The sequence below is a fragment of the Clytia hemisphaerica genome, unplaced genomic scaffold, assembly GCF_902728285.1.
Source record: "Clytia hemisphaerica strain Z4C2 unplaced genomic scaffold, Clytia hemisphaerica genome assembly, whole genome shotgun sequence".
NCBI classification, from domain to species: Eukaryota; Metazoa; Cnidaria; class Hydrozoa; order Leptothecata; family Clytiidae; genus Clytia; species Clytia hemisphaerica.
Window position 1 is genome coordinate 3,296,010 of NW_027104101.1, and position 13,445 is coordinate 3,309,454.

Consider the following 13,445-nt stretch of genomic DNA (forward strand, 5'->3'; position numbering starts at 1 on the left):
CAACACTCAAAGGTCTTTCACAAAATCACATTCATAAATTTCTGTGTTGCTACTACTCACGTAGCTCGTCTCTGCTTTGACTTCGGTATTTGGTCCGTAACGCAACAGCTCAAACTTGACACTGTTAAATTCCATGTTGTTATCATTCGACCAGTGATAGACTGAGTTTAGGTCTTCTTGAAGTTTTTACTTATTTACAGCCTTGGTCATCTGCAAAACTTTGTGTGGAAGAGTGATGAACTTCATTATCAATGTCTCCCATTAGGATTAGGAAAGTTTTAAATGGTCCTATAACACTTCCTTGTAGGACACCTGATATGACAGGTGTGGGGGTAGATGGAACTCCATCCACTATTACGGCTTGGTGACGATTTGTTAGGAATGGTTGCAACCATTTCAAAATCTTTTCTCCGATTCCAAGATTTTGTACTTTGGCGAGTGCAAGGTTTAAGTCAACTTTATCAAAAGCCTTGGAGAAGTCAAGGTAGACGATATCTGAATTTTTGCCCTGTTCCAATATGGACAGAATTTCATCATAGTGTGATAATAGTTAGCTGAGGAAGGATCTCCTAGAGCAAAAACCGTGTTGATTTGGATTGAACATAGCATTCTCCTCAATGTATTTTGTCAATTGTTTTCTTAAGAATCTTTCGAAAATGTTCACCAGATGGGAGGTGAGGGATACTGGGCAATATCTTTCTGGTTGAGTTCGATTTCTTCCTTTGTGGATAGGGGAGGGGCATTGAGGATTTTTTCAGGGTTCCAGGGGTTTCAGTATCGCAAGCATTTTCTCCAAAGGATGAGAAGAGGTCTGGACAGTGATTCTTCTGATTCTTTGCAGTTTTTTAGGAAGATTGCTGGGAAGCCATCCAGCTGCAGAGGTATTATCAAGTTCATCAATCATATCCTTAAAATATTTTCTTGTTAATGGAATATCTTCATTTTGTGATGGTTGATCAGCTGTTGGAGGAGAAGGATGTTTGGGTGTACTGAAGACGGAGCTGTATTGCTGAGAGAGGATCTCTCCACATCTTTTCCAGATTGCTGATCAGATTTTTCCTTCTTCTAGTAATGGTCCAATTTTGTTTTCGACTTAAGAAATTCAGGAAAATTGTCTCTTTATAGTTTATAAGATTTTTGAAGTTTAACCTCAATCGAAATCAGTTTTTTAATAAGTTTATTGTCTAGAAAAAGGCGTGACTCGATTTAAAAGCTTGCTTATTCTAAGTCTTCTTCTTCTTGCTTCACAATCTCTGTGAACGACCATGCTTTTCTTGCTTTATTATTCGTGGTAGAAAATAGTTTTGGGCAAATTGCAAGGTAATTTCGTAGAAGCTTTTCAACATGTCGTTCGGTGTTTCTTTCTGAGCGCCATCTCCCAGTTATAGTTTTCTAAGTTGGCATTGAGGGGTAAGGTCATGCCAACATATCCTGGGGGGAGGGGGCAGTGGGTTTACCAACTGACATTATGTGCGGCGAAAAAGTTGGCTTATAGAATCGCACCATTACAGTGCAGAAGAAAATCGGTGAAATTCATACCCTTATGAGCCCCCCCCCCAGCGGTTTGCGTGATGGCGTGATTGGGACTTTTTTCTTGCGTGATGGTGTGATTAGAGATTTTTTTTGGGGTGATGGCGTGATCAGGATTTTGACGTGATAGTCGCGCTAATGATATCGAAAATCGTTTCACTTCGTGATACATGTTTGAGATATTAAAAAAAATGATGGAGACTTGTTTTAAGAGCTAAAAGACCACATTTTGCTTAAAAATGTTTGTCCAGGTTACTCAAAACTCCTAGTAGTTAGATTGAGTAGAAAATGAACATTCCGTACGTACGTTAAAGCATTTAAATTCAACTTTTAACATTTTTGAAGATAAAGTAAAAATCTAGGCATCCTGATAGATATGTACACATTTTCTTTTTTATAAGCTAAGGTCAAATCAAATATTTTCGCTATCTATCTCTATTCTAACAAGTGGAAATGGTGTTACTCGCCCTGAAATGCATTTTAAAGGTATAATTGTGGCCCCCCCTATAAAAAATTTCTTGAAAGGCTAAGTAACCTAGGCGCATAACTTTGTGAAAAAAGTTTTGATTTTTATTAAATTTCTAAACTTTGTGAAAAATGTTTTGATCTTTATTGGCACCACAGGAGCCTAAAGCTCCCGAGGATGGCATTCATAGTTTCACGCATAAGGAAATTGGGCAAACATCTCATAATTTTGCACGCGTTTTTCAGTATTTTATTTCTGCTTAACGGTAGCATTCTTATCTTACGGTCTCTCTATTGTTTTATCATCATCAAAAAACTTTTCCGGAGCTATCTTGATCTGATTTACTCATTTTGAAATCTCAGTTTGTCTTTTTCTTATCCCTGGAGAGTTAATGAATCTAAGGAAAATCCCTTTTCTGGGAAATTCCCTTTTTATATATATTAGAAGAGAACGTTGAACCACCCACTAAAAAAATAAAGCATACCTTACGATATAGTCACCATTGCCATACCAAAAAAGAACCAAACCTCACCCCCAATACAAACCTTATAAAACCGGAAGAGTCAAATTTGACCTTCCAAATCAAAACGAACCATAAAACAACACAAAAAAACATCATTACTAATCTTTCGAAATTCAAACTAAGAAACCTTGTCACCAATATTCTAAACAAGGGACTAAACTTCGTACCTTCTCCTGACTATTCCGAACTGAAAATTCATGTCAAAACGGCCACTCAAGAGTTCTTCAACAGAATATCGACAAAATAGTTTTTCTCAACACAAAAACAAAAACAAAAATGAACGCTTCACAGGAAGACAAACTGGGTAGCCCCATACCTAAAAATAACAAAATACTGAAGTATTTCAGAAAAACTAATTACGAGATAGTAAAACTGTTACAGAGAGCTTCTACATAGGCTGCGTTTAGACCAGCCTGGCATTTGTAATTGCTTGCAGTATTCTTTGAATTCTATTGTTCCACGCAATTGTTCGGTTTGTCAAATGCCTAATGATGCCAGCGTGTTGGCATTTCGTTGGCATTTGAAATGCCATTTTGAGCAAAGGAATCCCCTTTTCTGGCATTTCAAAGCAAACAAAGGAACCAAAACAAAGAGAAAAAATGACATTTTTGATTTTTTAAAGATTTTGCACGTTTTTTATTCAGTTCTTTCTATAGATTGTAAAATTTGCAAGATTTGCCATAGCCCTACGGCAAAAAGTTTCAGTCTTAATGACTGCAGTTTTTGAGAAATTCCATGCTTTTCATTGTTTGATCTGTCAAAGTTGAACTTGAGGGAATCACCTTTTCTGTAATGACTCTAAAAAGACGATTCCTTAAATGACATGACAGAAAATACAATGGAAAAGCTATTAAAATCGAATCCCTCATGAGCAAAATGCCAAATTACAAATGCCAGTTGGTCTAAACGCAGCCATATAATACAATCTAAAACTTTAACACAATGGAGAGAAAAGCACTTTCACACCTCGGTAAAAACAAAGACATAGTCATTAAAAATTAAGCAGGGGTTCCATTATCATCTTGGATCGAGAGGAATACCAGAAAAAGATCTTGGACCATCTCACCGACCAACGGATTAGAATAGGTGGATTAACTTCTCTCGTTGCTCCCAAGAGAGATCCATTGTCTTCTCATTGTTACAAGAAAAATCTGTAAATGACTCTGCGCACTCCTCGTTTAGTTTTTTCATTGTTTTTATAAGAACAATTTTCCAATTTATACAGTTTCGAAAACGAATTTGTCCTATGATTCGATCAATTTTGATGATTTTGCAAATATTTTAAATCCTGCACTTAAGTTTTAGCATCAACAAACGCTAGACCAGTTTTAATGTAAATTTTTAATCTTTTGTCAATGGCAATCTTCAGATAAGTGAAAATTAACGTATGGTCTATAACTAAGAAACTATCGATGGGTCACGAATGGGTTGCATACTGGTGAAAGAAGACTGTATTTAGAATTAGGAAAATAAATTTCAAATTATTTGGCTAATTTCTGCATTGGATAGAAAGGGCTAAAAAAGTGCATTTTCTTATTTAAAATGTACCACGTGATACGTAATGACCAATGAAAATGTTGAAAGTAATGATTTTTTACAACTTTTTTACAACTTATCAAGTTTTAATTGCTAGCAAACTCGTAAAAAAGTTTGATAACCTAACGAGGAGTGTTTTCTATGAGTTCTTAATCCACCTATTCTAATCCGTTGCACCGACGATAAATCCTATGAGAAGGTTTATGACCTAAACGGAATCAAAAATTTAAGAACCAACATTATATCATTTCTTGAAACAATACACCAACACTACCACATAAAGAACAACACCTTAAACTTTCTCCTACCACCACAAGAGTACATCCATGGGAATCAAAGTGGCCCCACTCTATGCCACCCTATTTCTAGGAAAATTTGAGGAGGACAACATACTCACACGAAACTTTAAGAACAACATAACATTCTATAAGAGATTCCTAGATGACATTTTTCTACTCTGGAAAGGTACTCGAAGAGAGTTAAATTACTTCCTCAACCATATAAATAATCTGCACCCAACCATAATACTCCCATTACATGGGAGTATTAAAAAAAGAAAGATAAACTTCCTAGATACAACGATATACCTTGAGAGAAACAGATTCAAAAGCAAACTATACATAAAACCAACGGATGCGAAAATGCTTCTCCATTACTCCATTACTCCATCCTAACCATACGAAACAAAACATACAGTAATTTACACCCAAGCCTTAAGATACAGACTCCTCACAACCGACAGGAAAGTACTAAAAAAAGAACTAGCTTCACTAAAAACGGTCCTCCTCTCCCGAGGTTACCCTAAAATGACTATCGACGAAAATATGGACTAACACAAAACAAATGTCTCTACAAGAAACGACCAAATACCACAAATCAACAAAACAAAGAAATACTCCCTTTTATTGTCAAATACTACGAACATCTGAAACCATTACAAAATCTAATCAGAAAACACTGGTCAATCTTAGAGGAGGACCCGCAACTCCAAAATATACTATCGGTAAAACCAAATGTAGTATACAAAAGGCATAAAAACCTAAAAGACTTTATCGTCCGAACAAAGTTCCAAAATTAATGGAACTATAACCAGAAGATCAACTAGGTTTTGTAAATTGAATAACGCAATATATAATAGAAAAAAATGTCCCAACACGCCCAAATAAAATAATACAACACGCCGGTAATCGTGCGCTTACCAATACGCGCCCAAACGTGAAAAACAGAACAGAACTATGACTGAAGAATCCATCAACATCAACATGGAAGGTAAAAAGAAATTTCTTCCGCCTCCACATTCCAATATCTACACCAAACCCTGCTTTCTTGAACACTGCTACTTTAGGATGAAGTTGAAGATTTTGCTCAACAAGTTTGAGCAATCTGGTCCACTGTCGCGATTAAGTTATTGAATAAGGGCCGAAAGCTTCGTTTGAGTGACAGCATTCAACTGATGACCTCAATAAAACTTCTTTTAATAAGGTTTACCCATATACACACAAACCAACAAAAACACAAAAAACCTACCACGAACATTACCAAAAATGTCTCGTGTGTAACCAAATAGAGATTGCTCGTATAGAGGTGATCAGTTCAGTAATGATCAGCTCGGATATATAAGAAAACAATTAGATTTTTTTAAAGCGAGCACTTTTTCACTAATTTTTCAGAAAGGACACAAAAATAATTTTACAAACAGGCAGCTCTGAAATCTACATCCTAATACGCTTCTTTCGAACTTTCTTTAGGCCTTCTTTACATTTACGGTTCTGAATTATCTAATTAACCCACGGTTGGATTTCGATTACAGACATTTCTTTTTTCGATTATTATTATATATTTAATACAAATGCATGACATAATGTTCAGAAAAAAATTATTTTTTGCCACTTGCATTTCCAACCCCGGGGGGGGGGGGGGGGGTACTTAGGCAAAATGGGTGCCGGGTATGTGCGAGCCATAAGGGTACCTTTTCTCATTCCTCAAAAGTCTCTCAAAGGGGTACAAATTCAAAAGTTAGTCTCTGAAAGGGTCCCAAAATCACAAAAATCAAAAATTTCTCTCTCAAAGGGTCACGATTTCCAAGAATTTCGACCAAAATTTGGTGAAAATCAAACCAAAATTTGGAAAAAATGGACCAAAATTTAGAAAAAAGTCTCTCAAAGGGTCCCAAAATCACCAAAATTTTGTCTCTCAAAGGGTCGATTTTCGATTTTCGGCTCGGACATACCCGTCACCTCGCAAACCTAGTACCCCCCCTGTTTCCAACTTAAGCAACAAAACCTGTGGAAGCCCAATGTTTTTCGTTAAAAAAAACCTACATCGTAAAAATAATGCATTAAGTTGATAATGTGCATCGGACGTCCTTTTAGGACTACATATAGCCAAGGCAATAAAAGTTTTAAAAATTGATGATTTTGTCTTTTTCTCTTCAAAGGTTCATCAAACTCGCATGTGATGTTAAATGACTGGTAAAGAAATGTTGTATACAAGTTGGGATAGTTCGGTATGTTAACCATTTCCAAATATTAGTTTAAGATTTCATGACACAGTCCAGGGTCTGAGACTGATAAAGGGCTGGTGTATCATTACGATGCAGTTAAAGTTTGAGAGTCTAAAAGGTATAGGGGAAGTCAATATCCAGTAAGACGTTCCTATGCAGTTCACAAGATTTCTATGTTGTCTCAGCTGAGTGTTATGAAGCTTTACTTTGGAGATCGCCTTGCATATTAAAAGAATAAGTTCTTGCCCGTCGATGTCTTTTCGTCTTGGGTGTTTGATGGGTAGAAGCTTCTGATTGTAGTGGTTGATTACCATTTCTTTAAGAGCTGATTGGTTGGTTTGTGTTGATCAGTGATTTGATTGGTTGATTAGGATCCACTTGGTACTGTACCTGTCCAATGTCAGCGTGTCTCAAAGCAGCACCCGTCTTTGCTGAGTCGATTTGAGAGTGATTCAGTTGGACCTGATTTCTACCCTGGAATCGTCTGTATGATTTGCAGCCATCAGTAGATGAGGAAGAAATCGTGTTACTGTTTGATGTATTCGAATCTGCGCTTAACCTAAACATCGTCTTAATTTTTGACCGAAACTTGGCGTCTCTTAAAACATAAATGACCGGATTTAAAGCCGAGTTTCCTAGATATATAGCAAAACAGAAAAAGAAGAGCTCAGAATGGTCGATTAGTCTGAAGGCAGCTAGGAACGAGACAGCGTTGTAACACACGGTGCACGAGAAATACGTGGACATTAGCAGCATGATCTTGCGTGTTAACTTTCGCTGGTTGCGGAGTTCAGTTAGTTCTTCTTCCGAAAGGCTGTTCTCTTGGGCCCGGCGTTGTATAACCCCTTTGATTGCGTTAGAAATTCCTTCAAGTTGTGGTGTACGGGACGAGGAAGAGGCGACGTTTTCATTTTCTTGAGGCTTGTCAATGGAATACTCGCGTATGGTGGTACGTGAAGCTTTGTAGAAGCGGTAAATGTGGAAGTAAAGCACCGGTAAACACGTTAAGGTTGAAAAGGTGATGATGAAGTTACTCAAAGCGTAAACGACTCCACTCCAAAAGGCGCTGGACATTGTTACTATGGGGAACAACCAACACATAGCAACCAAATATTTGACTCGACGATCAGTCATGATATCTTGGTATTTGGAGTAGCGAGTCAACTTGATGAATTTTTCGAAGGCTAGTAGAATAACTATGAGGGACGAGGCTCCACATAGAGTTGTCACAAAATAGTTGTGTAGACCAACTTCAACAAAGAATAAGCCTGTAATTTGTAAGGGACAACATATGAGGGCGACCAGGAAATCACATATCACCAGCGAAAACAGGATTTTTTGTGAATTGCTCACTTCTGGTGTACTTTTGGCCACCTTGTAAAGACAAATGATAGAAACGAGATTGCTGACTGTTCCAATTAGTGAAATACATCCGAAAACACATATTAAAATGATGCGTGATATGCTAGACAGGTATATCATCTTTCTTTTATCTCCAATAATGTTATTTGTTCGTTAAGTTGTGAGTTCTTGCTTGGTGCCAGAATTTTTGATTATCTTTTTCTTCGAACTCTTTCTTATAGCGAGCTAAAAACATTGTTTAAATGGGAAAAAGAGGTACGAAGAAAGTCTATTGTAATACATTCTTTTGTTTTGAAAGTCTTCTTCTTTTTAACCATTCAGCCCTTTCAGTACTCAAATAATAATGGCTTTGAAAAAATAACAAAGAATGAAAAAGGAACGATAACAGGAAAAAAGTTGGGACCAAAGATTTTAAGTTACGTAATAATATGGATTTATTGAGCTGCCTGTTGTTGTTTAAGGTTTAGTATGATCAAGTCATTCATCGAGACAAGTCATCCGACACTTGCACCTTTCAAAATCCGACAGGCTTTTATTTTGAATTTGTTGTGGTCAGAGATGGATCTGGATCTTGGTTTATTTTGAATGAATGGGAATGAATGGTCAACTGGTGATAGATCAAGGGTTTCTTGAAAGAATCAAATGGGATTCACACCCATTCATGGCCTAGAAGCCCCATTCATTTGATTTGAAAATCATGCTGAAATGACGTCGTTGCTAAGCTGTTTTTGCCTCATTCACCTCCTGGCAGAAACCAAAGTTTGGAACTTCTTGAAAAATTTAATTTCAAAATTGCTTCAATCATGTTCAAATCTAAACCAGAACTGGATATAGAGAAGGAATACAGAAAATTGATGGGTAAAGAAAGACTAAGAGATTTTGGATATTTTGAGTGGCATCCACTTGGACTTTTTGTTTTGAGCGCTGAGGAGGATAATGCAAACACGAAGTCTGGACGACAAGAGACAAACCCCTTGCTTCACTTTAAAGTTTAAACTGTTTTAGACTTATTTACAGAACTCGTCATCCACAATGCCGGACAAAAGGTTGTAGACAAATGAAATTTCAGTGAAAAATGATGAGAAATAGAGCAAAATGACTCTTCAATGTGTCTGAAAGGGGATGGAAGTTAAGAAAAACACTTTTGAAGTCGTTGCATTGCTTTTGAATTGCTTTTGAGGGAACCACAAGCAAAAAATCAGCGTTTTGATACTGGTGTAAGCCACTTAATCAAGCCCTTGTGGTTTGCCCTTGCGGTTAGACTGCGCAGTGGGTGGCTTTGAAAGACTTTGAACAGCTTTGGATAGGTTTGGAAAGCACCCAGAGCCTCTTGGGAACTTGTTTTTGATCGATATTGAAGTATTTTGCAAATATTGCAGAAGTCTACAAACCTTTTGTCCAGCATTGCATCCACGCCACTGCATCCATCCTTCTGATCTGGATTCATGCATTCTGCACTGGCAAGTTGGCGGAATTGATAAAAAAGTAAGTAATCTTTAACCTGTTTGTTTATCTCTTTGATCTCTGAACTGTATACTGGGTATAGTGTAGGGGTTATTAAGGGCCTATTAAACATGATGCTAATTTTGCAGAATTGACGTGTTGGTTGTGGTCTACTACAAAGGTTTGAAGACCCAGCTGGCACACAACGTTGCTTCAACGTTCATCTAACGTTCAGGTTCATGGACGTTGTGAACGTTAGATACTTACTTACTTTTGATACTTTTAATGGGTTTTTTGAGTCTCTCAATCATCCAATTTGGAAATCCGATGATTCACCATTTCTCTCTCACTGTTTGAATCTGCTCTCCTGTAGGGATAATAATTCGGGAGCAGTGGTTCGTCCGGCAGTGTGGAAAGAAAAAGCTCAAGTTGTCTTTTGAATTTAATTTTTGTGCAGTTTGTGATATTACGAATGTAGAATGGGAGAGAATTGAACAGCTTAGGTCCTTCTTCAGATAGTGAGCCTCTCCAAATGTTTTTGTGTTTAGAATTTACTTCTTTAAGGTGGCATTTTCGTCCGAGCCTCTGGTTTTCGTAGCAGGTGATACCCCCTTTGTTCTCAGAGTGTTTGAAATTTGGAGAAAATTTTTCTAAGATATACCAAGTATAGATGATTTGATATCTTTCTCTACGTCTTTCCAGACTGTATAGTTTTAGAGTTTTAAGTTTTTTCCCAATAGTTCAGTTTTTGTAAAGAGAATATTCCATTTAGGAATGATTTTGAAGCTGTTCTAGTCGTTGAATTTGGTGTCTCTTGGATGGTGACCATAGCTGTGAACAGTAATCAGTGTGAGGGACTGCCAATGTCTTCCATAGGGTTAGCATTACAGTGGTCCCTTTGAAAGTTCAATATATCCACGAACTGATGCCTTTGACTTTGTCGATTACATTTTCTATATGATTGTCATATGTCATACCCACATCTAAAGTGATCCCAAGGTCTTTGACTGTAGTCTTGGTCTCTATCACCTGTGAATAGATAGATAAACGTTGAAACAACGTTGTGTGCCAGCTGGGGAGTTTCTTTTTGCGCTTTGTGGAAATTCAAAGCTGGAAGATAATAAATAATGTCAAAAATGCTGCTAGCATCATACTTTGGGGTTCTAAAGTTTACAAATTCTAAACGGTTCTAAAATACCCCTTAGCATCATTCCATCCCACACAAATTTTATTCAAATATTAACTGCATTGGCAGGAGGCCTGCATTCCAGCCTACAAATTTAAGAGCAATAAATTTATTGGTGTGTCCCTGATAAATCTGTTACACTTTTATCAAATAAAAATTAAAGTCATAATATTCTGTAGTCAAACCAAAAATAATGAATTCATACAAATCACAGCAACTGGGTTATCGAGACCTCGACTTTTTCTGACGCATTATCACGTGAACAGAACGTGGTCATCCTATTTATTTGAAACAAGGAAAACTACGCGCACATATGAGGAGCTCTCTGTCCAGTCGATAGAAGTTCATGTGATAACGCTTATTAAAAAACTGTTAAATTGTTAATTAAAAAAAACTTAAACTGGAGTTCTTCGTTTGATACAGTTTTAAAAAACTGTAAAATTGTTAATTAAAAAAAACTTAAACTGGAGTTCTTCGTTTGATACAGTTTTAAAAAACTGTTAAATTGTTAATTAAAAAAAACTTAAACTGGAGTTCTTCGTTTGATACAGTTTTGAAAAACTGTTAAATTGTTAATCAAGAAAAAACTTGCAACGGAGTTCTTAGATTGTAGTTCGTTTATAATCTGTTTGATACAGTTTTAAAACTGTTAAATTGTTAATCAAGAAAAAACTTAAACTGGAGTTCTTAGACTGGAGTCGTTTATAGTCCGTTTGATACAGTTTTAAAAAACTGTTAAATTGTTAATCAAGAAAAAACTTAAACTGGAGTTCTTAGACTGAGTCGTTTATATCTGTTGGATACAGTTTTAAAAACTGTTTAAATTGTTAATCAAGAAAAAACTTAAACTGGAGTTCTTAGACTGGAGTCGTTTATAGTCCGTTTGATACAGTTTTAAAAAACTGTTAAATTGTTAATCAAGAAAAAACTTAAACTGGAGTTCTTAGACTGGAGTCGTTTATAATCTGTTTGATACAGTTTTAAAAAACTGTTAAATTGTTAATCAAGAAAAAACTTAAACTGGAGTTCTTATACTGGAGTCGTTTATAGTCCGTTTGATACAGTATTATACAGTTCGCTCTAATTACACGCTTTTTTTTTTAAAGAATGATGTTTTCTCATTTCATCATGATATTCTTAACTTTAACTTTAAGGTTAGGGTCGCAATTAAACCAAAATTTAACAAGAAATACACACCTGAAGCAAAAAATAGCATTTTTTGTGAAAATTTTGAGCCTTACTGGGGGAAAACTGGCAATTCACAGTAAAAATTGCTCTGTAAATGGCATTCTTAGATTTTGTTGCCTAATTCCATGATGGTACGATATTCTCAATTTTTTGGCCATTTTCATCCTGGACATACAAAAAGGGTGTAATGTGACGTTTTACTATTCAATACACTTGTTATTCTATAATATTGAAATTGACCGACAACATAAAGGACCCTCTACTCACTATTCGATACGCTCCCTTATTCGATGAAGATCCAATTCCCTTAAAACAAAATTAGAGAGCGTCAGCTGTAGGTGCTATTATGATAATACCATCATTTTTTCGGAATAATATCAGTTTCTATAAATTGTATTTTGTATCATTTTTTTGCTCTACTATGACTATGGAGTTCTAGGCTCGAATTACAAATCTTTCCAAACGCCCCGTCAAGTTCATAGAGCGCTGAGCTAGCTAACCTAATTGTTTTGCTTTGTTTTTGAAAGGCTGGTGAATAAAAAATCAACTCTGGTGAATTCTAGATTTTTAGCCAGCGAAATCTTTGCATGCCCATTGTATTGTTTAGCGCAGTAGCGTTCTCAGGGGTGTCGGGAAATTTGAGTAGGAGAGCATATTTTTATGGCAAAGTAATTATAATTTTAGACCAGCGTCCAAGATTCAGAAAAGGCCTTTTGGTTTTCGGTTTTCGTAGGGAACCCCTTAGATCAGGGCAAATTTTTGATATTATTCTCCTAATAGGGTGTAGAATTGACAAAAAAGATTTGCCCTTCGAATCTCCTGCAGTTTTCGAGTGAATCGATTTTTAGTTAATCCATAGAACTTATCAAGGGTTTATATATTTTGGTTTAAATATTGAAAATTATCGATGTTTTTTGCTGAGTCAGCAGTTTTTCAGCATATTTACCCACCTTAAAATTGAAATATCTCAAGATCGGAACATTGAAAGTCAACAAACCATACCATTTTCAGATACTAATAATTCAGGGCTATCCAGCTGTGGGAATGATTTTTTCTGAAAATGCTCTCAGAAAAATGCTGACGTCATCGGAAAACACCAAAAACGTTTTCACCTTAAAAATGTCATTTCTCAGCACCAGGTGGTCGAAACTTAATAAATAACCCCATTTTCTTTATCTACTTTTCACGCTGAATCCGTTGGTAGCACCAGATATTTACTTGTCGGACCTCGAAAAAACCGTTAGTAAAGGGGGACCCTTGATAAGTTCTATCGATTAACTAAAAACCGATTCACTCGAAAACTGCAGGAGATTCGAAGGGCAATTTTTGTTGTCAATTCTACACCCTATTAGGAGCATAATATCAAAATATAATCAACTCATCTAAGGTGTGCCCTACGAAGTGACACAATTCACTACCTCAGTCGCTGGTCTAATTCATAACATTAAAACATAATTACTTCGTAACAAAATTGTGCCATCCTACATCCTACTAAAATATCGATACTCTCTCTCTATATTGGATACCTCAATGTGTTCAACCCGTTTAGTTTGACCGCAAACGTAATAAAACAAATCGAAAACAAATCTAATGAATCTGACCCCCCTGTTATCTTGCATTTACATCTCCAACAAATACCTTACGTAACTTTGAAGCATCTCAGAGAATTGAGAGAGAGTCCAGTCAAAATTCAGTTATCCAGTTGATG

General features: G+C 36.3%; 1 protein-coding gene across 1 annotated transcript; it reads right to left on the bottom strand.

The window, feature by feature from the left end:
* Positions 1-6,876: 6,876 nt before the first annotated feature.
* Positions 6,877-9,371, bottom strand: LOC136812984 (5-hydroxytryptamine receptor 1B-like). The gene is made up of 2 exons (XM_067069489.1): positions 9,312-9,371; positions 6,877-7,932 (listed from the first exon to the last, which is right to left on the bottom strand). The coding sequence occupies exons 1-2, from the start codon at positions 9,369-9,371 to the stop codon at positions 6,877-6,879; spliced, it is 1,116 nt and encodes a 371-aa protein (XP_066925590.1).
* Between the last annotated feature and the right edge of the window lie 4,074 nt (positions 9,372-13,445).

Coding starts and splice junctions, on each gene's coding strand:
- LOC136812984 (XM_067069489.1), bottom strand. CDS start 9,371: ATGCATGAATCCAGATCAGAAGGATGGATGCAGTGGCGTGGATGCAAT. Junction 7,933..9,311: donor GATGCAATGCTGGACAAAAG/GTTTGTAGACTT, acceptor TGTCTTTACAAG/GTGGCCAAAAGTACACCAGA.